The 24,247-nt window shown below is 36.6% G+C and overlaps 1 protein-coding gene across 1 annotated transcript in view; it reads left to right on the top strand.

Annotated features, from left to right (window-relative positions):
- The first annotated feature begins 3,899 nt into the window (after positions 1 to 3,899).
- Rep (Rab escort protein) overlaps positions 3,900 to 24,247 on the top strand; it is an 84,069-nt gene continuing 63,721 nt past the window's right edge. Inside the window, exons 1-2 of the mRNA XM_076456017.1 lie at positions 3,900 to 4,359; positions 19,408 to 19,474. Coding sequence (XP_076312132.1) covers positions 4,311 to 4,359; positions 19,408 to 19,474 — 116 coding nt within the window. The 5' untranslated portion in view covers positions 3,900 to 4,310. The remainder of the gene's footprint in view (positions 4,360 to 19,407; positions 19,475 to 24,247) is intronic.

Genomic DNA, 24,247 nt, shown 5'->3' with positions numbered 1-24,247 from the left:
AGACGGGAAGGAATCAGTAGCAGGGTACTAAGAAACAGAAGAGATATATTTGAAAGATTGAGAGAAAAAGAAAAGGCTTTTTGGAATGGAAATAAATGTAAGGTGGCTAATATCAATCCGTCTAAAACAAAGCAAACAAGATAATAGGAATGACTTTCACGTCATTCTTACATAATAGCACAGGTACACGATGTATTATAATGTTAACCGACAAAAATAGGATAAATTAAACTCAATTATAACTTGTATATATTGCTATATATTTATTCTTCCCTTTGTTATCATGTAAGAATGATGTAAGTGCCTCATCTACATTTATTTCCTTTTTGAAAGAAAATTTATTTTTCCTTGCGTTTTTCAATGCATTGTTTCAATAAAAAATAGACATGCCAGACATAAAATAAGCATAAATGTCCCAAATAAGTACTACAGCTTCGTCAGGTGATGACAATATACTATAGAAGAATAAGAAAACAATATGAAATCGATTATATTTGTGATGTTGTAAACTATAAAGTTTGAATTGTAGGGGCTCAACATGGACATCAGTAAATGGCGACTTCCAGGTCGATATTATACTTAACAGTTTTATAATTCAAATAATAATTATAATTTATGGTACATGCAGTAAATACAGTTTAAAGAATTCATATCATTAAAGAAAAAAGAAAATGAAGTAATTTCAATATGTGGTGTTTCTAAAATTACTTCTACTTTCCTGTGAAAATAACCAAAAATCATAAAAGTACTTGGAAATTAGAATTTATCAAATGATTTTATAAGATTCCTAATACACCTAGTTTGTTTATTTGCTTTTCATTTTTATATTTTGCACTTAAAATGTTTTTAATGGTCCTTATTAACTGCAATAGTTGTTTATTTAAATTTTAAGTTTGTATAAGTACAAAGGTCAATCTTCTAAACTCTACTGCCGATCCAGTGTACCATATTACTATTAGTATCAATAAATATTTTTATGGTTAACATTTTTACAAAATAATGAAATAACAGCCACTAATAACCAGATTCCAAATTCTCTAACGTCACTTACTACTTACCCAACAGAGGCCCGGCATGGCCAAGCGTGTTAAGGCGTTCGACTCGTAATCTGAGGGTCGCGGGTTCGCATCCCCGTCGCGCTAAACATGCTTGCCCTTTCAGCCGTGGGGGCGTTATAAAGTTACGGTCAATCCCACTATTCGTTGGTAAAAGAGTAGCCCAAGAGTTGGAGGTGGGTGGTGATGACTAGCTGCCTTCCCTCTAGTCTTACGCTGCTAAATTAGGGACGGCTAGCACAGATAGCCCTCAAGTAGCTTTGTGCGAAATTCAAAAACAAACAAACAAACTTACCCAACAGAGCATGCAGATAGAGCTAAAATTATTACCATAAACAAATACTCATTTACTCTACAAAATCTTAAAATACTAGATTTTCGCTATCTTTCTGTTAGTGGGCCCCGTTAGTACAGCGGTAAGTTTACGGATATATAACGCTAAAATCAGGGTTTCGATTTTCCTCGGTGGGTTCAGCAGATAGTCCGATGTGGCTTTGCTATAAGAAAAACACACACTATTATATATGTAAAAATGGCTGGTATGAGAAGAGAAAGCACTATATAGAGGAGTAAACAACGTTTCGACCTTCTTCGGTCATTATTAGGTTCACAAAGAAAGAAAGGGTTACTGACCGATAGCTGACCACATGCTTAAAGGCGGTTGTGTAATTGAGTGTAGGAATGTAGAGGGCGTGCTTACATCTGGGAGGAATTTATTAATATAGATATAAAGATGTTTCTTTGTGTTGGTTTATTTTGGGCTTAAGTAGTTGTATAAGTAAGTTTAATTTTGCGTTACTAAGCACGCCTTCTACAGGATGGCCCGTAAGTCCCTACCCATCTACATTGTGTCGAAACAGCGTTATAATACTAATGATGAGTTGAAGGCAGCTGTTACCGCGGCATTTGGAACAATAACCCCTGCTATGTTGAGGAAAATGTCTCACAGAAAATGGTGTCGCATAATATTATGCAGCAAGAATGAGGGACATCACACAGATACACTGGATACATAAGATATATGGATGGGTATGGTCTTACGAGCCACCCTGTGCATTCCTCACCACCTTCAAGTATGTGGTCAGCTATCGGTCAGTAACCCTTTCTTTCTTTGTGAACCTTATGATGACCGAAGAAGGTCGAAACGTTGTTCACTCCTTTAAATAGTGCTTTCTCTATTCATACCAGCTGTTTTTACATGTATAATTTTCTCTTAAAGTGGGTTTTCTCGTCATCACGGACACACACACTGTTAGTGTCACTGAACATGCGTCATCGTTATCGTTATACTTTTCCTGGATAGTATTAATCAGGAACTATTTCAAGTTGTAAATGTCAATACAATTTGGCTTTATTTCTACTTTGTTTAACAAAGCTTTTTTTTCCATCTAGTTGAATGAGAGTAAAACGAAGTACATTTTACATCCCCAGTATCAGATATACGAGGGCTGTTCAAAAATACGCGACTGACGTCATAAAACAAAATGTACTTTATTTAGAAGTTACAGGTCTGGGACCCCTTCAAAGTACTCTCCTCCCCAACGCACACACTTATCCCAACGGTGTTTACACTTGTAGAAACAGTCCTGGTACACTTCTTTTGTAATGTCCTCCAGCTCCTTCGTCGCATTTGCCTTAATCTCGGGAATCGTCTCAAATCTTCTTCCTTTCAAGGGTCTTTTCAGTTTGGAGAAGAAGAAAATATCTCAAGAAGCAAGGGCAGGTGAGTAGGGGTGGGGTGGGGAAGAACAGTGATCGAGTGTTTGGCCAAAACTCACGAGTTCTGAGGCACAAATTTCGCAGCAACGCGGTGCATCTTCAATTTTTCGGTCAAAATCTCGCAACAAGATCCAACTGATATCCCACACTCTTCAGCAAGCTCCCTGACAGTCAGACGTCGATTTGCCCGCACCAGGGTGTTGATTTTGTCGACGTGTGTGTCGTCAGTTGACGTGGAAGAACGTCCAGGACGCTCATCATCTTCAATGGACTGTCGACCATCCTTAAAACGTTCATGCCACTTGAAACATGCCGTACGCTTCATAGCAACATCACCGTAAGCCGTGTTGAGCATAGCAAAAAGTTTCAGTCGCAGAGTTTCCAAGTTTAACACAAAATTTCACAGTGAGTCGTTGCTCCTTCAGCTCATTCATTCTGAAATCCGTCAAACGAAAAAATCGCACTTCACTTAAAACCGCGTAGCTAATACCCAAATGAATATATCTTCAATTAGGAAATAGCGTCGTAATCAGTTGATCTGTGCAAACCTAGCGACACCAAGCGGATTCCCTGGAACCAACTGGAGCCGCGCAATTCAAACAGTTCGCGTATTTTTTGAACAGCCCTCGTATATACATTGTTTGTTTTTTGAAATTCGCGCAAAGCTACAAGAGGGTTATCTGCGTTAGCCGTCCCTAATTTAATAGTGTAAGACTAGAGGGAAGGCAGCTAGTCATCACCACCCACTGCCAACTCTTGGACTACTCTTTTACCAACGATTGACCGTAACATTATAACACCCTCACGACTGAAAGGGCGAACATGTTTGGTGTGACGTGGATTCGAGCCCGCGACCCTCTGATTGTAAAAGAGCTTGTAGCCTCCAAACATTACATAACCAGCCACCTAATGGAAGAGATCACTATATAGACTCATATATAGTTTGGTTAACCTTGAAAATAGCTTTCTCTCAAGCAGACATCTTAGGTGAAGGAAACATAACAGTAGGAAGTTAGAGCATAAAGAAATCGACGAATTTTTTCATCAATGTGTTATGTAAAACCACACCTATACCTTAAAGCAAATTCTTCCAGTGACACAGTGTTATGTTACGTTTAGATATTCACTGTGTACGTGTTGGGGTGGGGAGTGGGGAGTAGAAGCAGTTATCATATTTTATAAAGTTTGATTGAACCCTTCCAGCAACCCAACAAATTAAGGATAACACACTGTTGATTATGTCTTGCTAATACTGCTGTGTAATCGACTTAATAATTCTAGAAATTGGGTTTGAATTATCACCAGCTATATTTATCAAATATCAGAGCCCTAGACGGGTAGAACAAACCCATAATTCTAATGAATTATTATTTTATTTTATTTTTTCCAACATATTTTACAAAATTTCGAAGTATCACTAGTGGCGCCTCTTTCTCGAGACATCATTTACTGTTAGCAGCAGTGATGTGACTTAAAAGTAATTTATATTGTTACAATATTAAATGGTAGATCGTATATGAAGTGTTACAAGTTAAGATGGATGATGATTTACCCTCAAACTTCGATGTTATTATTTTGGGAACAGGTAAAACTGCGATTTATAACAAAAGATTAAATTATTTTACTGCTAAGTGTACACTGCAACGTAAGTTTCAGGTCTGTGGCATAAGTATCACTTAACAGTGTTTACATCGATCATATGAACTAGTCTTATACAATGGTTGTATGACTGCATGAATTTGACTTGTGTCTAATATTGTAAGCTCAAACTCAATTTATAAGTTACAGTTTGTGTCGGCTAAATATAAATTATTATATTTCTTTCTTTTTAATGTAATGGATATTACAATATAATATTTCTAAATATTTTTACAGTTTCACTGTTTTCAGTACTGTATTTCACCTACTCCAAACACAATATTTGAAATATTTAATTTAAATGAGACCTAACTAATTATTTGTATAGAAATGGTACCCCTTTTGGATCTTTATATAGGTTATACAGCTTTAATCAGTAAGTATAAATACACATTTAAAATTCATTTAGCTTTACTACTAATAACGTAAGACTACTTTGAAGGCTTTAACTTGCTTGAAAATAAACTGAAATTTATTGGAACATAAAAGAATGTACACACTCAATTATATAAAATTATACATACAGTTGTGCATATAATCAATATTCACCCATCTTTGAAACAATGGGGAGGATATAGGAAGAATATAGAGCTTAAAAGGTGTGTTTAGCCAGGAGCAATGGTTATTAGTAATTGTGACATTTAGAAAAACTGGAGTTGATCATCTGAATTTCTTGTGCGTAACACAATTTAGCACAGCCTGTTGTTTATTCATTTTCTAAGTGTTTGTTTTTTATGAAAATAAAATTTGACTTTAGAACAATCTTTATGTATCAGCATAGCTTTTGTTGCACATATGCTTGATGTGTCTTCAGCCTTGTCTTACAGAATTAATTTTTAAGTGTTAGTATGACATTTTTCAGAAGCATGACTAAAATAGGTATGTGTGACTTCAGCCCATAATTGAAGTATATATACACTTTTGGAACTTCAATTTACCAAATTTATAGCCTGCACTGTGACTGAAAACTTAACATTTTTTAAACATTAATGATGATATTAAGGATTCAGAATTTTCTAAATATACAAAATCTCTAAGTCAGTAGTGAATTTATATAAGGTGCAAAAAGTGCATTCCATTTGGTTTTTAATCATGCTGTGTGTTAATTATACAAAATTTTTATAGCATTTAGTTATTAAATGAATCCTATTGTAACCTACATAAAATAGTAGTTAAATGTATGGCCAATAATACTCAAAAGCATTTGAATGGGCACACAATTTTTTTTAAATCATCACTTTTGATGTTTTTGATGGATCTTGAAGGGCTAGCTTTTATAATATATGCAACTGATTAATCATTTACTTTTTTTTTTAATTTTGGCAATACGGCATATGTTGTTAGCAATTGGAAATAGCATTGATACATATTTGCATGTAGTTCATTATGGCAGCCTGATGTATGAAATTCAGCATTCTCAAATATTGCAGTTAGATTTTCAGTAAATTATATTTTACACTGATATAAAAGTATTTTATCAAAAATTGAAAACATAAGCATTTCTAACCCAAATATAATTTAAATGTATACTGGGCATGTTGGATTTTGTGTACTGGTAGGAATATCATGTTCTCTTCATTGACATCAACATGTATTTTTAGTAACAGAAATCTTTTAATAGTTTAAGAGCAATTTAATGAATGCAGCTGGTTCAAGGATTATTTGTATAAATGTTCATAACGTAGCAGACAGAAAGCAAGACTATACTGTTCTTAGGGAATTTTGTTAATCTTAGTGGTATGTTGGATGAGATTTTTTTAGTCTCAGTGTTAGATGATTCAGGAAACTAGTTTTATTTTTGGTAGCTCAGTAAACAATGAAATGGTGCCTGAGGATTAGAGAGTTGATGGTGTTACTTCTGTATTTAAAGGGAGTGATAAGAGGTTCTCTACAAATTATATGCCAATTAAACACTCTTCTATCATGATTAAATTTCCAAATAGTCTGAACTACTACAGTAAAATGCACTTAAAGCCCAGTGTACAAGACATGCATGCTATTTTAAACAATAGATGCTTCTCACAACTATGTTGTTGCTTTATTTTTTTTATTGAGTTAAAGGTCTGTAACCATTTTCTAACCACAGTGTTACAATATTCTGCTTTATTGTTTATTTATAATTATTACATATTTACTTGGCTGATGCTTTTAGTTAAGGCATATCCTTAATTAGTCAACTATGTTGTTAAAAATTATAACTGACATTAAAACTGGTATCGATTTGTGTCAGTTAATTATTTTGTAATTGAACTGTTAGTGTTAACTCTTTCATCAAGGGTCAAAGGCCATGTCATCACATTTATTGATTTGCATTCAAAATTTTATTGAACTATTATTTTAGGAATTTATGTCAATAGGTTGGGTGTCAAACTGTAGATGATTATTCAAACTTTAGTATTATAAATGAGTTAATTTCTTAATTTAGAAGTAAATATTAAAAAAGCACATGTAAATGTATGTTTTTAGTGTGTCATGTGGTATGTTGAATGCAGCACTGCTAAAAATTAATTGTTTGTGATGTCAAAATTCTAAATGTAGAGTTTCTTAGAAATTATGAACTCAAGTTACTAATACCAACAAACTAGAATATAAAATAAGAATCTCCATATTTTTTTATTTTGCTGAGATATGGCTTATGTACTGAATCAAACACAGTAGCTCCATTCACCTCTTTCCATTTTTAAAAACAGTCTATTATGTACACTTTCTTCAATATATTGTACATAAGTAACTAATCAACAGCTTAGAATAATCACTAGTGGTTTTCCTCAGGTATTTTAATTGTAAAAAGCTACTGTGTTCTTTCTAACCAAGATTTCAAGAAAGTAGGTCGTGTCTTGTAGTCTGTATGAAGTTTCATATTTTGTTAATCTTAATAGATCTTAGTTACTAAACTTAATAAATTATAGTGGAATTCTCTGGTATCAGTGTAGTTATTCATTACTTTTTGGTTATTTAACAATATATATAAAACCTAAAAAAAAATTGGTATCCTTTACATGTGAAATTTTAAAAGGCTTAGCAACCAATGTCCAGCAGCAACCAAATTCAAAGGTTGTAGTAAGAAAAGATAATTGTTTGCTTTACTTCTTGCTTTATTGTTCTGTATTTTAAGAAATAAGTTTTTAGTAATTTATTTCTAAATAGCAATAATCTGTATACATATATAATGTATAATAACTGAAATGTGACTTTCTTATAAAATACTAGTCCCCTAAAGCACAGCTGAAACAGAAGACTAGAGGTCAGTTTTATATTCCTCTCAGTGTGGATTCCTGTATGTAGTGAGGGGACCTCCCAGGGAAGGTTCTGTTCTTTCAGTTTACCTCCTCTGGGATCTAAACATCCACCCACTTGTTTGCCGTGCGTGGCGACCAGTGAATGGGAGGAGAGGATCCTGGTGGTTCAGGCACCATGAAGCAGTGATCATTTTCCTATACTTTTGAGAGAGACTGGTCGTGGTTGATGCCACTCTACCCGCATGCCCTGGTGGAAGTTGGATCAGGCAGACTGGTCCACTTTCACTGCTCTCGCAGAACTTGATCCTGTCATCGTGAATCAGCCATAAATAGATGACTGCATGGCAGCAGTGATGGCCGTATTATACAAGCAGCTGCTCAGTATATTCTTAAAACCTCAACATGTTTTCCACAATATCCTCATCCGTGGTGGAATCCTGCTTGCCACTTAGCACAGAAGGCTCCAAAATGGGCCTGGGATACTTTTCGTAGATATCCCACACTTTCGAACCACGTCGCTTTCCAACAGACCCGTGCACATGCTAGGTGGGTAAGATGTCAAAGCCAGAAGGAATCTTGGATTAAGTCCACAACTAGCATATCTTCTACCAGCAGTTCCAAGGTCATATGGGACAGGATTCAAAAGGTCAGTGGGCACTACAATTCTGTCCCACTCTCGATCTTACTCTCTGATGGTCAGGAGGTGGCTAATGTCCAGAGCATCGCTGATACTCTAGGTGAAAGCTTTTGCCAGGTATCTAGCACTTCTACTTGTTCCTCCACCTTCTTGGCCATCAAGACTCAGGCAGAGCATTCACCTCTTTCCTTTCAAACTGACTGTCTCTTTGACTATAATTGTTCCTTTACACTGGTGGAACTGTAAATGGCCTTTCATTGGTCTGCCAGTACATCTGTTGGGCCTGACGATGTTCATTATGACATGCTGCACCATCTATCTCCTGCTTCTCTTGATATTCTTCTAATTGTCCTTAACCAGATCTGGCAGGAGAATGTTTTCCCTGATACCTGGTGCCAGGCTATTATTTTACCTTTCTCTAAGCCAGGGAAAGATCCCAAGATTCCTTCACACTACCGTCCAATTGCTTTGACGAGCTGTCTCTGTAAGACCTTAGAATGGATGGTTAATGCTCGTCTTGTTTGGTTCCTCGAATCAAACAACCTCCTCCCACCCACCCAGTGTGGGTTCTGATGACAGCACTCCACCACAAACCACCTAATTCGACTTGAAACATCAATCAGAGAAGCCTTTCTCAAATGCCAACATCTTGTCTCAATATTCTTTGACATTGAGAAGGCTTGTGACACAGCATTGAGGTATGGCATTTTGCGAGACCTCCATACATATGGGTTACTTGGCCATTTACCCATGTTTATTAAAAATGTTTTAATGGACAGGAGATTCCAAGTTCGTGTGGGTTCGACACGTTCCCGTTCTTTTGTACAGGAATTTGGGGCCCCTCTCACTGTTGTGAATGGGCTGTATGTCGACGACTTTCAATCTCGTGTCAGTCATCGAACATGAGATATATTGAGCGGCAACAACAAACTGCCCTCAATCGTGTACTGAAGTGGACTATGGCAAACGGCTTTAATTTTTCTCTTTCTAAAACTGTTTGCATGCACTTTTGCTGCCAACGGGGTATTCATCCTGATCTTGAACTTCATATCGGTGAAGTTTCGCTGCCAGTGGTCCCTGAGACCAAGTTCTTGGGGCTTATCTTTGACCGTAAGCTGACCTTTATACCACACTTAAAGCAGCTACAGGTCAAATGCACAAGAGCACTGAACATCCTCTGTGTCCTCTCTACTGCCAGTTGGGGAGCAGATCGATGTTCTATGTTAAAGGTATATCGTGCTCTTATTCAATCAAAACTCAACTATAGATCAATGGTCTATGGCTATGCCAGACCTTCAGCCTTAAAGATGCTGGACCCCATTCATCACCAAGGACTTCAACTCTGCACTGGGGCTTTCTGCACCTCCCCAGTTCAGAGCTTATATGTGGAATCTCGCGAACCTTCTCTGCACCTTTGCCGTTTGCAACTGTCTTTACTGTATTCTTTGAAACTTCACTCCTTACCAAAGCATCCCACTTGGTGATGTGTTTTCCTTCCTCAGTTGGCCTTACATTTTCAGAACAGACGATTTACCATTGCTCCTTTTGGCCTTCACATCCAGGCGCAATTGGATGAATTGGGTCTGTCCTTGGAAAACATTGCAGAATCCACTGGTCAGCCCATCCCCCCCATGGCTTATTACAGTCCCCAGTTGTGACTTATCTTTAAGTCATCTGAGAAAAGTAGACACTTTCAATTGGAAATACTGTCTGCTATTTGCTGAACATCTTTTAAACCATCCTTCCATTCCTATTTATACAGTTGGTTGGAAATAAGGTGACTGTGTGGGCTCTGACATGGTTTGTTGTGGTTTGGTGCTTGCGTGCAGAATCCCCTCTACAGCTTCTGTGTTTACTGCTGAACTGTACGCCATATCTCGTGCCCTGGATCATATTGAAGCTGAGCAGTACTCCAACTGCACTATTTATACTGACTCCCTTAGTTCTCAGCTGGCCTTGGAATCACTTCATGTTTGCTCACACCCTGTGTTCGCTGATATTCAAAACTGACTGGCCCATTTCTGTTTAACATCTACTTCTATCCAGTTTTTGTGAATGCCAGGCCATGTTGGTATTCGTGGGAATGTGCTTGCAGACATGGCAGCTAAATCTATCTGCTCTGGCACTATCACCACTGTGCCTATTCTGTACATGGACTATGGTCCTGTATTCAAGGCTTGGCTCAGTGTCAGCTGGCAGTCCACTTGGAGTGAGCAACGTGACAACAAGCTTTTTCAAATAAAACCCTGTATAGGGCTTTGGCCGTCTAGCTTCCGTGAGGTTCGGAAGGAGGAAGTTGTTCTAACTAGACTACACATTGGTCACAGTTTTTTAACTCATCTTTTTATTTTATCTGGAACTGATGCACCAGTGTGTAGTTTGTGTAACACTCAAATCACTGTAAGCCACATTTCACTTTCCTGCCATCGTTACAACTCTCAATGACGGCACTATTTTCAACATGTTCTGTTTCAGGGTTTGTTTGTAGCATTGGACAGTGTTATTGGTGATGGTGATACTGTCCACCTTGATAAAGTTTTTCATTGTTTAATGGCCATTAATCTTTTTAACCTCATTTAAGTGTTTGATATTTATTCATTACACCTTTTTAATTGTGGTTCCCTTTTCAGTCTCAATCTCTCTAGTTCAATTTGACATTGTAAAATGGCCAGAACATTAAATAACTCGACACCAGGACTGGAAAGGCCAACTTCAAGTGACTAACGTTGCTGTTTGATATATATTGTTTTCATTAAAATGCAGCAAAACAAAAAAATTCAAAAGCTCAACTTTATTTTTTATACAACCATTATAAGCTATGCTCATAGTTTTTGTGTCAACTATATTACTGTGAGGAAAGATGCCTGAACATAAATTACAGAAACAAGTGGTCCCCATTCAGGAGGTGGCATTTTCAGTGTCAATACAAGACATTTTTGTGGGACCCTCACTTGACAGCTAAGCTGGTATATTTCACAAATTCAAGTCAACATTGTTGCCACCATGATGTGTTGAAAGAATAGAGCTTGTAAATGTAATTTTCAATAACTCATTTTGCTGAAGATCCTGATAAAGTTACATGTGGTTGAGCGACAGTAGGAATGGTATATGTGTAGTCATGTTAACAGTAAATATACCAATGCTGTTATAGTCAGCTATATTTACAGATCTAGTAACATTGTTGACAAAATTTATTGTATTACCTTTTAGTTAATTGTATTGTGGCACGAAAATAAAAATGTGTCAATAAGAAGCAAGAATGGTGCTTGTTGTGCATTATATAAGAATAAGAGAAGGTAGGAAACAGACCAGAAGCAGCAGACGAGACACAGCAGGGAACTGCAACAACAAAGACAGATCAAAGAACAGAGACAGTGGAGAAGGGACATCCAGAATCTTTAATTCAATATAGAATACTTGAAAAGGAGACAGTGGAGAACGGACATCCAGAATCTTTAATTCAATATAGAATACTTGAAAAGGAAGTGGCTGGAGAAACATGTTGTATCATATGATGGTGTGCACAACACAGAAGTAGTCCTGGATTTTGATGAACAAGATGTGTCCATTAAATGTATGCACAAAATTGGATGCAACAGATTTTATTGGCACAGGCCTATTGAAGATGTGTGCTGGTATGCATACGAAAATGTTCTTGCCATAATTCCTGAGCCATGGTGTGTGGGAAGTCGCCATTGTGAAATTGATCCCAAAATATGGGAAGATATGCTGAAGCGTATGTCGAAATACCATTAACACTTTTGCAAGACATTTTAAAATTTGATATGGATCATCAAGGTTGCACTTTAATGTGATGAATGCCAAGATGGTATTTAATTTTAATGTTTAATTTTAAACTAATGAGATGTTGTGCCAACTGTTATTTTTCTTTACACCACAAAGATAATATGACATTTCATACTTTTTCATGCTTGATATATTCCAAATTAAAATAAACTTATTCTATTAATTTGATTATATGAAAGGTATTTGATAAAGATAAAGATATACTACAATGATATAACTATGCAAACAATATTGTCAACTATATAACATACAGGGCATTGTATCATTTTGTTTTTGATTATTTAGATTTTTTTCATGATCTTTCAAAATCCAATTATGTTGCATCACTTTTGTATACCTGGTTAGTTTCGAGGAAGTTATTTTCTAATTGTCAAAAAATGCTGTTTTTTTTAGTTTGTTTTTTATACCAAATTGTCAACTACATTAAATTCTTGTCGATCATATTACTGATGTTGTCAGTGCTATTAACCTCTACTTATTTGACTATATTTTTTTTATTAGCTGATTTATGCAAACTGTACTGTGTTATTCAGATAATAACAAGTTAAATATGCAGTAAATGTATAAATCTAAAATTATACCTGCAATAGAATTGTTTTAAAAATCAAAATTACTATCAAGTAAATCCCCTTTTGTATGAAGTGCATACATTTTTATTTTCTCACCGTGTTAAATCAGATTTCCTTATATATAAATTCATGTGGGAAAGTGTGTTGCTGCAATTCTCCTTTTACAAACAAAAGAAAATCCATATTTATAAAAAATAAACAAATTATTAAACGTGTTAACTGAGTTTACAAATACTTTGAACCGCAGTCAATGGAAGTCTCTCCAACAGATGCTTTGCATATGAAAAAGTGATGTCCTCTGACATGTTTAATTTTCAATGATGCTGTTATTTTTTTGCACAATAAATCTTTTTATTATAATAGGTTTTTATTTTGTTCATGTTCATTTAATTTTACTCCAATTTAAGAATGACTAATCTCTTCTAAATCTCCTCGGTGTGGATTCCTTTACATGGTGAGGGAACCTCCCAGGAAAGGTTATGTTTTTTCAGTTTACCTCCTGTGGGTTTTAAACACCCACCCATGTGTTTGCTGTGCATGGTGACTTGTGAAGGGGAGGAAAGGAATTTGGTGGTTGAGAGGTGTAACCCTAACACATCAATTTGGCATTTAATTCCTGCAAATGGGCAGCCTGGAGGTGGCCCCCCTTGGGTCAGTTGGCTGGTCCATTTGGGCTAAGATCAACCAACTACAAATGTTGGATGTTCTCAACAGGTGTTGTGGACATTGTATCTGATGCTGGCATTTAGGTATAGTGCTCACGAAACCATGGCATTGCTGCAGTGTTTTTCTTTGGCATTGTAGTGCATCCCCTCATAGGGCTTCATGGTGGGGGAGGTCAGTAGGCACTGAAATATTCCTTTTTTTTTATTATGGATCCTCCAAATAAAAACTGAAATAAAATAATGAAAAAGCAGTCCATAGGTGAACAACCACGTCTTGAAGATTGAGCAGCAATCTTCGACACCTGTAACACCTGTCGTACCTCTTTCTCATACTAAATTCTCTTTCAGACAAACCTTTAGGACAAATGTCTCCCTTTTTCATTCAGAAAAGGTGAAAGGGACTTGTTGGCTCTCCAAAGTCAGAAAAGAAGCTTTGATCTGGTGACATATTGGTGGAAACATCCACATCTCAACATAGTGAACTCCTCTTGCATTCAAAGGCAGTTGGGGATATACCTATTGAGGTTACACCTCATGCTACTTTTGAATTCATCAAGAAGAGTTATTGTTGAGAGGGATTTGAAGAACATCCCTGAGTCAGAGATTCTCGCTGGTTTTTCCACCCAAGGTGTTTCTGCAGTGAGGCGAATCTCCACTTGCAAAGATGGAATTACGATGCCGACCAATGTCCTCATTCTGACATCTACACCACCATGTTCACCTGCCACCGTCAAAACAGGTTATCTTAATTCCAGGGTATGGCCATACATTCCAAACCCTCTTACATATTTTCAGAGTCAGCTGTTCTGTCACTTGAAGACATCATGTCGTGGTTTCTGGATGTGTGCTTGTTGCAGTGGTGAGGACTGCAATGTCTGTGAGTGTGAAATTGACCCTCATTGGGTCAATTACAATGGCTCTTACCCATCCTATGTTTGTTCTTGTCCTAAATGGCTGGAAGAAAAAGAGGTACAGCGTTTGAAAACAATTCGTAACATTACTTACCCTTAGACTAGAAAGTTGCTGTCCACCACTTCATCTTTGACGTATGCTGCTGCACTTCATTCCACTACTAGAGTAGAAGTGCAGACAGATCTCTCTGTGCCTGCAACAGGATTGTACTCGAAACAAATGAAAAGTCTTTTGACCTCCATGGTTAAGGAAGTTGATGAATCAATGTCAAAACCCATCTCTGTCCATCACATACATTCCAGCAAATCCAAAGATCGACTTCCTTTGGTTCCAGTTGCAGGCATTTTCTCAGTTACATCTTCTTCTCCCACATCAAGATGCAAAATGATCATTCACATCCTCAGTTACTGGAATCCTCTTCCAGCAGCAAAGACCTGCCCAGTTGACCCAGGGTAGGATCCATGGTGGTCAATAGACCTCCACTGTAGAACAAAGACAGTAAAGAAAAAAGATGTGGTCGTAAACAGAAGGGTTCTCCGCCCATTTTGCCTAGCCATAAATAAAAATGGCTACCTTGATACAATGGAGTTGTCAAGGTGTATGTTCTAATCTGGATGGCATCAAAACTCTTGTTTGATCAAAATTTGACTCTGGATCACTGGTCTATGGCTCTGCCAGACCATCGACCTTGAAGATGATAGACCCTATTCATCATCAAGGACTTCGGCTCTGCACTGGGGCTTTCTGCACTTCCCCAGTTCAGAATTTACACACAGAGTTTCATGAACCTTCTTTGCACCTCTGCCATTTGCAACTGTCTTTACTATATGCTTTGAAACTTTGTTCCTTACCAAAGCAATCCCACCTGGGGTTGTTTTCCTTCCTTGGTAGGCCATACTTTTTCAGAACAGATGATCTGCCATTGTTTCTTTAGGCCCTCATATCCAGGTGCAGTTGGATGAATTGGGTTTGTCCTAGAATAACATTGCTGTATTCTTTGGTCAGCCCATCCCACCATGGCTTTTTACAGTCCCCAGTTGTGACCTATCTTTAAGTCATCTGAGAAAAGTAGACACTTTCAATTGGAAATACTGTTTGCTATTTGCTGAACATCTTTTGAACCATCCTTCCATTCCTATTTATACAGTTGGTTGGAAATAAGGTGACTGTGTGGGCTCTGCCATGGTTTGTTGTGGTTTGGTGCTTGTGTGCAGAATCCCCTCTACAGCTTCTGTTTTCATTGTTGAACTGTATGTGATTTCTTTTGCACTGGATCACATAGAAGCTAAGCAGTACTCAATCTGCATGATTTATACTGACTCGCTTAGTTCTCTACTGGCCCTGGCATTGGTCACAGTTTTTTAACTCATTGTTTTCTTTTATCCGGAACTGATGCACCAGTGTATAGTTTATGTAACACTTGGATCACAATAAGCCACATTTTACTTTCTTGTCATTGTTACAATTCACAACAATGGCATCATTTTCACCATATTCTGTCCCAAGGTTTGTCCATAACGTTAGACAGTGTTATTGGTGATGGTGACACTGTCTACCATGGTAATGTTTTTAGTTTTTTAAAGGCCATTAATCTTTTTAATGCCCTTTACGGTTTTTAATATATACTTTACACCTTTTCATGTGTGTCTCTCCTTTAAAAATCACAGTTCATCTAGTTTGATTTGAAATTAGAAACTGGCCATAACATTAAATACCTTAACCAGGACTGGAAAGGCCAACTTCAGGTAACTGGCGGTGGTTTTTGTACTTACCTGTTAGTCTTTCTAGTAAGTTATGATTATTACAGTTCCACTACAGAAAGTTCTTTACAACTTGAATTACTGTAGTTTTTCTCTTGACACTGTAGAATAGATGTGATCATTGGTTTCATGCTATTTGTTTTGTTTTACCTAAATTTCCTTTTATGAATTTTACTAAATTTACTTTTACCTTTTTGCCGGATGTTTGGTGCAGATAGCCTCGCTGCTTTGTGCCATAAAACACCAAATCAACCAACCTAGTTACTGGGACAAGTGACATTTTTCAAACCCATCAAATTTCAGGTAGGCATGTTTAAGATGATTGCAACAGTTATCAACATAGGTGCATTGAGCGGATCAGCTATATGTACATTGGTAATGGCAGAACTATGCAGAGATCATGGTGGTAAAACAGAGCTTATTTTAAATGTTTTAGATATCCAGTTGCAAAATTTCAATTGGTAGCACCTGAAGTCTGAGACTATCATAGTTTTTAGCTTGTTGCTAGTATCCACTTTATTTTAGCTATCTTCAAGGCTCTATAATTTAACAACACAATACTGTGATGTCTGCATGCATTACTGAATGCTGTATGTAACTTCTTTGACATTTAAGGTTGTGGAACTCTTTGGTTTTTTCCCTCATACTTGTTATGTTCACACCATAACAGTATTGTTCATGCAAGTTGATATATGTATAACACCTGGATGAGTACTTTGTGTCACATTCTAGCTTTCCTGATGAGCCATTGTATTAGACAAGGCCTTGCCAGCACAGGATATGGTAGATATAACAGTTCACATATTATGGCATGTTCTCCTTTGCCTACACTCTTAGATTTTTAGATATACTATATTAGATTTATAAATCTAAATCTTTATACACATGAACTGACCATCACCTCTAACAATCACATTGGTGTGAACGTGCAGAAGAACTGATGACTAGAATGATTGAGAAAACATTCTTACAATCCTAAATATTATCTGTATGACAATTAAAACAGATATCTAGTAACTACTTGTGTTGACATTAGAGCATCTACATAAAGATGTTACTGACCCATACTCTTTTTTTTTTGTGTGTGCAAGAAGCCACTTGACATTTATCTTGAAAGAATCCAACTATTAAAGCATTAGTGAGTTAGTGCATGGTTAGTGTCAAAAATGTTTATTTTTGTATTATCAATAAATTTTCAGATTTTTCACTACAATTTGTAGTGTTTTACTGTACCACAAAGTTGTATCACTAAGTAAGATAAGTAGATTATCAATTTGAACCAGTTCTAGACCTGAGGAATCTAAATGACAGTACTATATTATTTCTCTTAGTTACTTGTATCTGTTGACAGTGTGAGAAAATAAACTACAACAAAAGATGTAGGCCTGGTATGGCCAGGAGGTTGCTATGCTTGACTTGCAATATGAGGGTCTGAGGTTCGAATCTTTCTTCCCACCAAACATGCCATTTCAGCTGTGGGGGCATTATAAAGTGATGATCAATCCCACTATTTGTCAGGAAAAGAGTAGCCCTAGAGTTGACAGTGGGTGGTGATGACTAGTTGCCTTCCCTCTGCCTTTCACTGTTAAATTAGGAAGAACTAGTAGAAATAGTCCTGACGTAATTTTGCAAGAAATTCAAAACAAACCAAATAAAAGGATTTAATTGGTAAGAAACTTTAAGTTATTATTCAATGAAACAAATGATGGAGCTGAAATGTTTAGCAACCTATAGAACACAAATATTCTCAGATTTAGAGTAATTCTAAATTTCTGTTACTAAAAGACGTGCCTGTCAGTGAGAGAAACTCAATAATAGTATGTCACATATCTTCCTCCAGTATTGATAGCCTCTGTATCTGCAAGATTTGCTTCCAATAATTATAATTACCGAGTGGATTAAAGTATTGATCTATATCATTATAAGAATGCCACAAAATATTCTCTAATCCTTATATTAGGATTCCTCTAGCCAACATATTTTCTGTGGTTTCTCATTAATGTTAGTCCATCACACTTGTGGTAGTACACAAATGAAACCAGGCATTATCTTGTAATGTGAAAGGTTTAATATGTTGTTGAGTAGCATCAGAGGCACCAGAAAATCTGTACATCGATTCATACCAACTAATAACTTCTAATATTGCTATAATAATGTTCAGTGATATTGGATTGATCGTATCGTATTCACTTTTTCTTCTACAAGTACAAACTTATCAGCCATTATTGAAACCATGAAACCTTAAGTTACCTGATCAAGCATCCAGTGGTGGTGTTACCTCACCATAAGAGTTTTAGATTCTACAAGCTTAATAGTGAAAGCAAACAATAGTATGCAGTAATAAACACGTTTGTCATGTCCAGTGCAAATGAGACCTTTTGCATAATATCGGGGCTCATGAGTTCAGCTGAGATAATGACAGACATAGTTGTGGTAGCCTGGCCTGATGGTTTTGGTGATAAACTTACAAACTAAGCATTGTGTGTTCAAATCCCTGTCATACCAAACATGCTACCCCTTTCTGATGTGGCAGTGGTATAAAGTGATGATCAATCACACAGTTTGTTGGTTAAAGAAGAGCCCATGAGTTGGCAGTGGGTGGCATTAACTAGCTACTTCTCTATCAAGCTAAACTAGCAGTTAGCTTTCATGTAGCATTTCTTGAAATTCAAAACAACTCAGCCAAAGTGAGTGATCAAGATGCTATTCTTATAACAAATTTTATGATCAGTAACTACTAAGATGTAAACCAGAGGAAGTAGGTGAACTGTATTAATTTTATTCAAGTAATTTTTATTGTATAGCATATGTAAAGAAAGAGTAGTTTGTATTAACATATGGTATTTTCATAATAATCTCTTTCCATTGTGATCATAACATTTTAGGTTATTTTGACCCATTCACTGTAGATGATACATATATGGCTTCTAATATTTTTTTTCTGTTTATTTATGGTACACATATGAATTCTTACTCTTAAATTCCCACAAAAAGCATTGGAATTTAAATTTGTGTGATAATATTGTCCATCAACATTCTACTGTGTTTTCATTGCCATAATGCAAGTCAATTATTTCCACATTCTATGCATCAAATTTCCCTCAAGATGTCTGAGAGAACTTTAGGATAACATCTAGATGTAGTGACAGTAAGTGCTGCCAAAATTGGGGAAAAATCCAGATTATTTTATGAACTTATTAGATAGAATTGACTTTGAACCACAGTGAATGGGTTAAACTGCAGTAGCTATTATCTTACTTTTGACTAGTGTGTCTAACATGTGAGTATCATACAAATTATACTACTCAAGTACTGTTGTTTAATGTGATTACAGGAAAGTGTAAAAATTCAGTGCCCTACTAATCACTTTTTTGTACACAGGAAATATATTTATTTATTTTAACAGGAATGCCAGAAAGTATTCTTGCAGCTGCAGCAGCCAGGATAGGGAAGACAGTATTGCACTTAGACAGGTAATGTTCAACTGAATCTGGAGTCTGTAAAACAAATTTGAATGTTTCGTATAACATGATGTCAGCATATGAGTGTAAGTTTTTTTAAATCACAATAAAACAATTACAACTTTTACTGATGCATAATGTTTTTTAATCAGATCTAGAGCAGTCAATACCCCTTGGGTGTTGAGTGCATATCTGCATATTATGTTTCATAATTTAATTAAAATAATAATTCTGATACAGTACACCTTTTCATATAAATATCCATTCTCATTCATGTTTTTTCTTATTAGTCATTACTGGCTGGTACATATCTATTTTTCTCAGCTGTTTTGGCTCTTATTTTCTTTTCGTTCTGGATCAGTTTTATAAACCTACATTTGAGGGTTTGTGGTATATTCTTTTTTATTTCTTTGTTTCTTGCCATCTTTCACCTTTTTATTCTTGGTCAGATCCAGTTGATCTTCCCTGTCCAGTAGAAACTGATGGTTGCTTTATTTCTCTCAAGGCATCTTTCCTTTTAATCCATTTCTCACAATTTCATTCCCTTTCATCACTCATTTTCTTTTTATCCCTTATCCATTAGGTTTGGATTATGTTTTGATTAGTCTTTTTTACACCATCCCTTTTCCATGAATATCAACCTTGTTATCCATTGGAGGTGCTTCATCTGTTGAGCACAAGATCCCCCTCTGTTCTGATGAAGTTGAGATGAATATGTTATCCTCTTCCCTACCCCCTACCAGATGGCTGAGTTATTGATTGTAGTTAACTTATCAGTGGTATAATCCTCATCCTACCCCTGCATGGGTGTTCGTTCCTGGCAGCCCATGTTTTGGATGTAGTTGACTTGTCGTGTATGGTCCATCACATCTTAAACTCTCTACATCTGGAAGCACATCCTTTTACTCTCTCCCACATTGATATGTTCTAGAGGATTGAGATTGCAGTATTTTGTATTTGGGAGCTCTGTCCAACCACTGTTGTTCTCTCCCTTTAAGATGTGCTCCTCCTAGTTTCTGCCCATGTCTGTGATGCCTCTTTCCACACTTGGTGAAGAGTATACCTGTTACAGAAGTGGTGAAATCTCCAACTACTATGAGACTATTCTTTCAAGGTTTCTTTCATATGCTTGTGAAGGATGCTTCTTTCTTCCCTTCGTACCTGTTCTTCCATCTGTTCACTGCGGGATTCTAGTGTTTTTGTGAGTGCAGTTAATGTGCCAATCTGAAGTTAAAATTTCCATACACTGAAAATATATTTTCAATAAGTACTTACATCTGTTCACAATTTGCACCCTTCCTCCCTACTGAAGACAAGTGCATCCATTTTCTACCAAAATCCAAAGTGATAGTTTGGTATAATCAAATGTGACTGCAGTTGGTGGGAGTGTATGTTAAACTCTTATTGGTAGAGGATTGTTGCATGATTATTTGCATGCAAGATGCATTTGAATAAGTCAGTTGTAATGTAAATGGGAACTCAAGGCTTGTAAAATGTGAAAATAGCTATTTATGAGAGGAAATAAGTACCTGTTGGAAGTACATTTTCAGTATATGAAAACTATAACTAATTATTCCAATAATGTGTTTACTCGGAAATATCTTATGATTAATATTTTGTAACATCTAGTAATTGTGGTACATTTGCAAAGAAAAATTTAAATGTTTAAGCTTACTGTACATTTTTTCACAACTCATTTTACACTGATTTTTGTTTTGAAAGCACTGAAGTTTTCATGAATTCTCAAGTACAGTGACATTTACTTTGTTTTGCAAAAGTGATGAAGTTAGAAAGCAGGTTCTGCTTCTACCATGGCTTCTGGAAGCTTATGATCTCTTGACAATTCTACTACAACTGTATGGCATGTTGTGAGATCCCTCATGAATACTAGACCTTGTCCTTCCATCTCTTTAACCTACATCCTTTCCTTTCAATTTTAGAATACTGTTATCACTAGTCAAGGACAATTCTCCACCTTCTATTCTTTCTGTGACTCTTCTGTTAGGTTGAGCTCAGTGGACTCCTGTCTTTCTAGCTTTTCTAATCCTTAGATAACTGTTTTATACTGACAGATGGGTTCTCCAAGTTTTCACCCATCTTCTTTCCATTTATCTCTTCTCTCTCTCCTCCTTTCTCTTCCTATTTTTAGTTCCTCTCCTTGTAACCTCATCTGTCTTCAGCATCTTAAGGGCTTTTCAGTCAAAAACTCCATAGAGAGATATACATCACTTCTTTGGGTATTTAAATACTCTTGTCTCTTTGTGGTCTTCAAGAAAACTATGGGCTGGCTCCAGTAGTGAATCTGTCATCTCTCAAACAATATCTGACAGTTTCGTGGTTCTGCATGGATTTTTTTTCCAGTGTTTTTTTGTCAAGTCTGTGACTGAGCATAGCCAAGGTATTGTACCCCTTCCTCCACATTCCATTTACCCTTTATACCAGATGTTTTCTTCATTTCATCCATCAGAATTAAGTCTTCCAACTCTGTGCTCTTCTCTTCAACATTGTATCAGCCTCATCTATTCAATCAAGTCACTGGGGATTTCCTTTACCACCTTCATAGCGTGAGGCTGATGTTTCATTTTTGCATGGATTATTAACTTCTCTTGGTCCATCCCTGTGAAATATCCTCTTGTCAAACCCCCAATTTCTGCAGGTGGCTTCTAAGTTGGGATGCCTTGCCAAGATTTTCATCATTTTTCATGTTCATGCAATACTTGCTTCATTTGGGAATTTTATTCAACTATTGCCTCAGCTGGTTTAGCCTTTACCTCTTTGTTTGCAGACTGTAAATCTGCAAACAAATCTTGGACCAGATCTGGTCTCCAAGATTTGCACTTTTCATTTTCATCCTTTGTGAGTGGTTATTTTGGTTTTTGGGATTCTGGCTTAGCTGGAACCACTCCTTCCTTTTGAGATGTGTATAAGTACCTCTTCCAGTGATCTTGTAAGACCACCCAGTAGAATCCTTTTCAGAATCAACTGTCTTTAATTGTGAACTTCCCCCTTCTTTTCTTGTAGACTTGTCACAGTGATTAGACAGTTCTAATACCACATCTGGCATTCCTTTACCACCATCCACAGACCAGACCTCCATCTCTTTATTGATTCTTTTCTTTTTTTATTGGATTAGGCACATCCCTAATGATAACATGACTTTTAGTATTTGAATACAAGATAAGAGTTTTGTCCACATCAACATTCTTGAACTTCTTGCTATTCATCAGGCTTGTTCCCATTTTCTGTCATTTCTGATGTACCATTTTGTTATGATCTACTTCAAAAATTTCATTGTTATTTCTTACATAAACCATCAAAATGGGACACCCATTTCAGAACTTTGTTTTTTTAACATTATATCTCCTCTAGGCTTATTCTTATCAACTTCATGTTATCACTTGTTATATGCTGATAGATAAGAACCTCATGGCAGACCACCTCTCTTAGCTGGACTTTGTTCTGTTCACAGTATGGGTTCTCCATCCCATCTTTTGGTTAATCACAACCCTCATAAATATTTTTGACACTATTCTCAACTGAAAGCCTTCCTACTTCTGGTTCCTCATCCATTGGCTCCAGCTGTCGATGCCCTCAGCCAAGACTGGTTTTACCTGTTTATATATGACTCATCCTCTTCAGTGTCTTTCTCAGAATCAACTAGTTGATTGGTTGGTCCTCTTTGGCCAGCTCATTCTTGGTTTTCTCTGATTCTTCATTTGACATTTATACCCCTTCTTTTGTTCCTTGCCACCTCTAATGCTTCAACCCTACTTGTTCCCTTTTCATCCAGGAGTATCATCCTTACAGCACATGTGGGATTTGTCCAATCCATTGCCTTTCAGGCCAGACTCTGATTTTATACCCATCTTATCTCATTCCTGTCAACCTTCCACTTTGAGTATCAACATAATTGGTGAGATTTTGTTGTTGGTTCTTCTATCACTCTCTTCCTGTTAACCATCCTATTGTGAGCTACCTTTCTGTTTACTTTTAAGCTTTTTGTACCACTTTTCTATTAGAACTTATTTGCTCTTCTTTCTCACCTCTGGTCACCTTTAATTAGATATCTATTATATTTGCTTCCCACACACTCTTCCCACCATACTAATTTACCTTTCTACCCAAATTGGTCTTTCCTTCAGATTTTGGTCACTCAGGTAAATAACCCTTTGTTTCTTCCCATCTACTTTCAATCTGTCTCTCAGGTCTGTTATCATTCAGACCCAAATTTGTGCCTCTTATACAGTTTGAGGTGCTCAGTGTTACTTATCAAGCACTACTCCCCTTTGAGTCCTTGCCAATGTCTTTCTACCTTGGAATCCTTCTTTGTCCAGGGTCCTGTCCCCTTCTTCCCTTAATGAATAGGTATGTCAATTCTTCCAGCTGGTATATTCTTTCTTGGATGTTGATTTATGGGGCTATTTCACATTTAATTGTGCTGAAATCGTCACTTGTCTCACTAGTGCTCTTGCTTCTCATTTTTACCATCCCTTGGATGAGATCCCTTCAAGTAGATAGTGTACATGATTCCACAAATGTTCAGCATTAATTATCATCATTACTGTTTTGTTTTCTGTGGGATTTTATCTCCTCTTCATCTCCATTCTTCCCTCAGTTCACCATCTTTGAGATGGGTAAATATGTTTCTTATTCTCTCCCTTCCCATCTAACAATTTCCCCAGCAGGTGACTGGTGTTGCTTCCCAGGTTATGCTTACTTCCAAAATATAGTATAGGTCACCCCTCAATCAGTTCTTGTGACCTTCTCCCATAGCCAGAGTCTGTC

Source organism: Tachypleus tridentatus, chromosome 9, assembly GCF_004210375.1.
Source record: "Tachypleus tridentatus isolate NWPU-2018 chromosome 9, ASM421037v1, whole genome shotgun sequence".
Lineage (NCBI taxonomy): Eukaryota > Metazoa > Arthropoda > Merostomata > Xiphosura > Limulidae > Tachypleus > Tachypleus tridentatus.
Note: the sequence above shows the minus strand (reverse complement) of the source record. Positions and strands in the feature narration are given on the sequence as shown.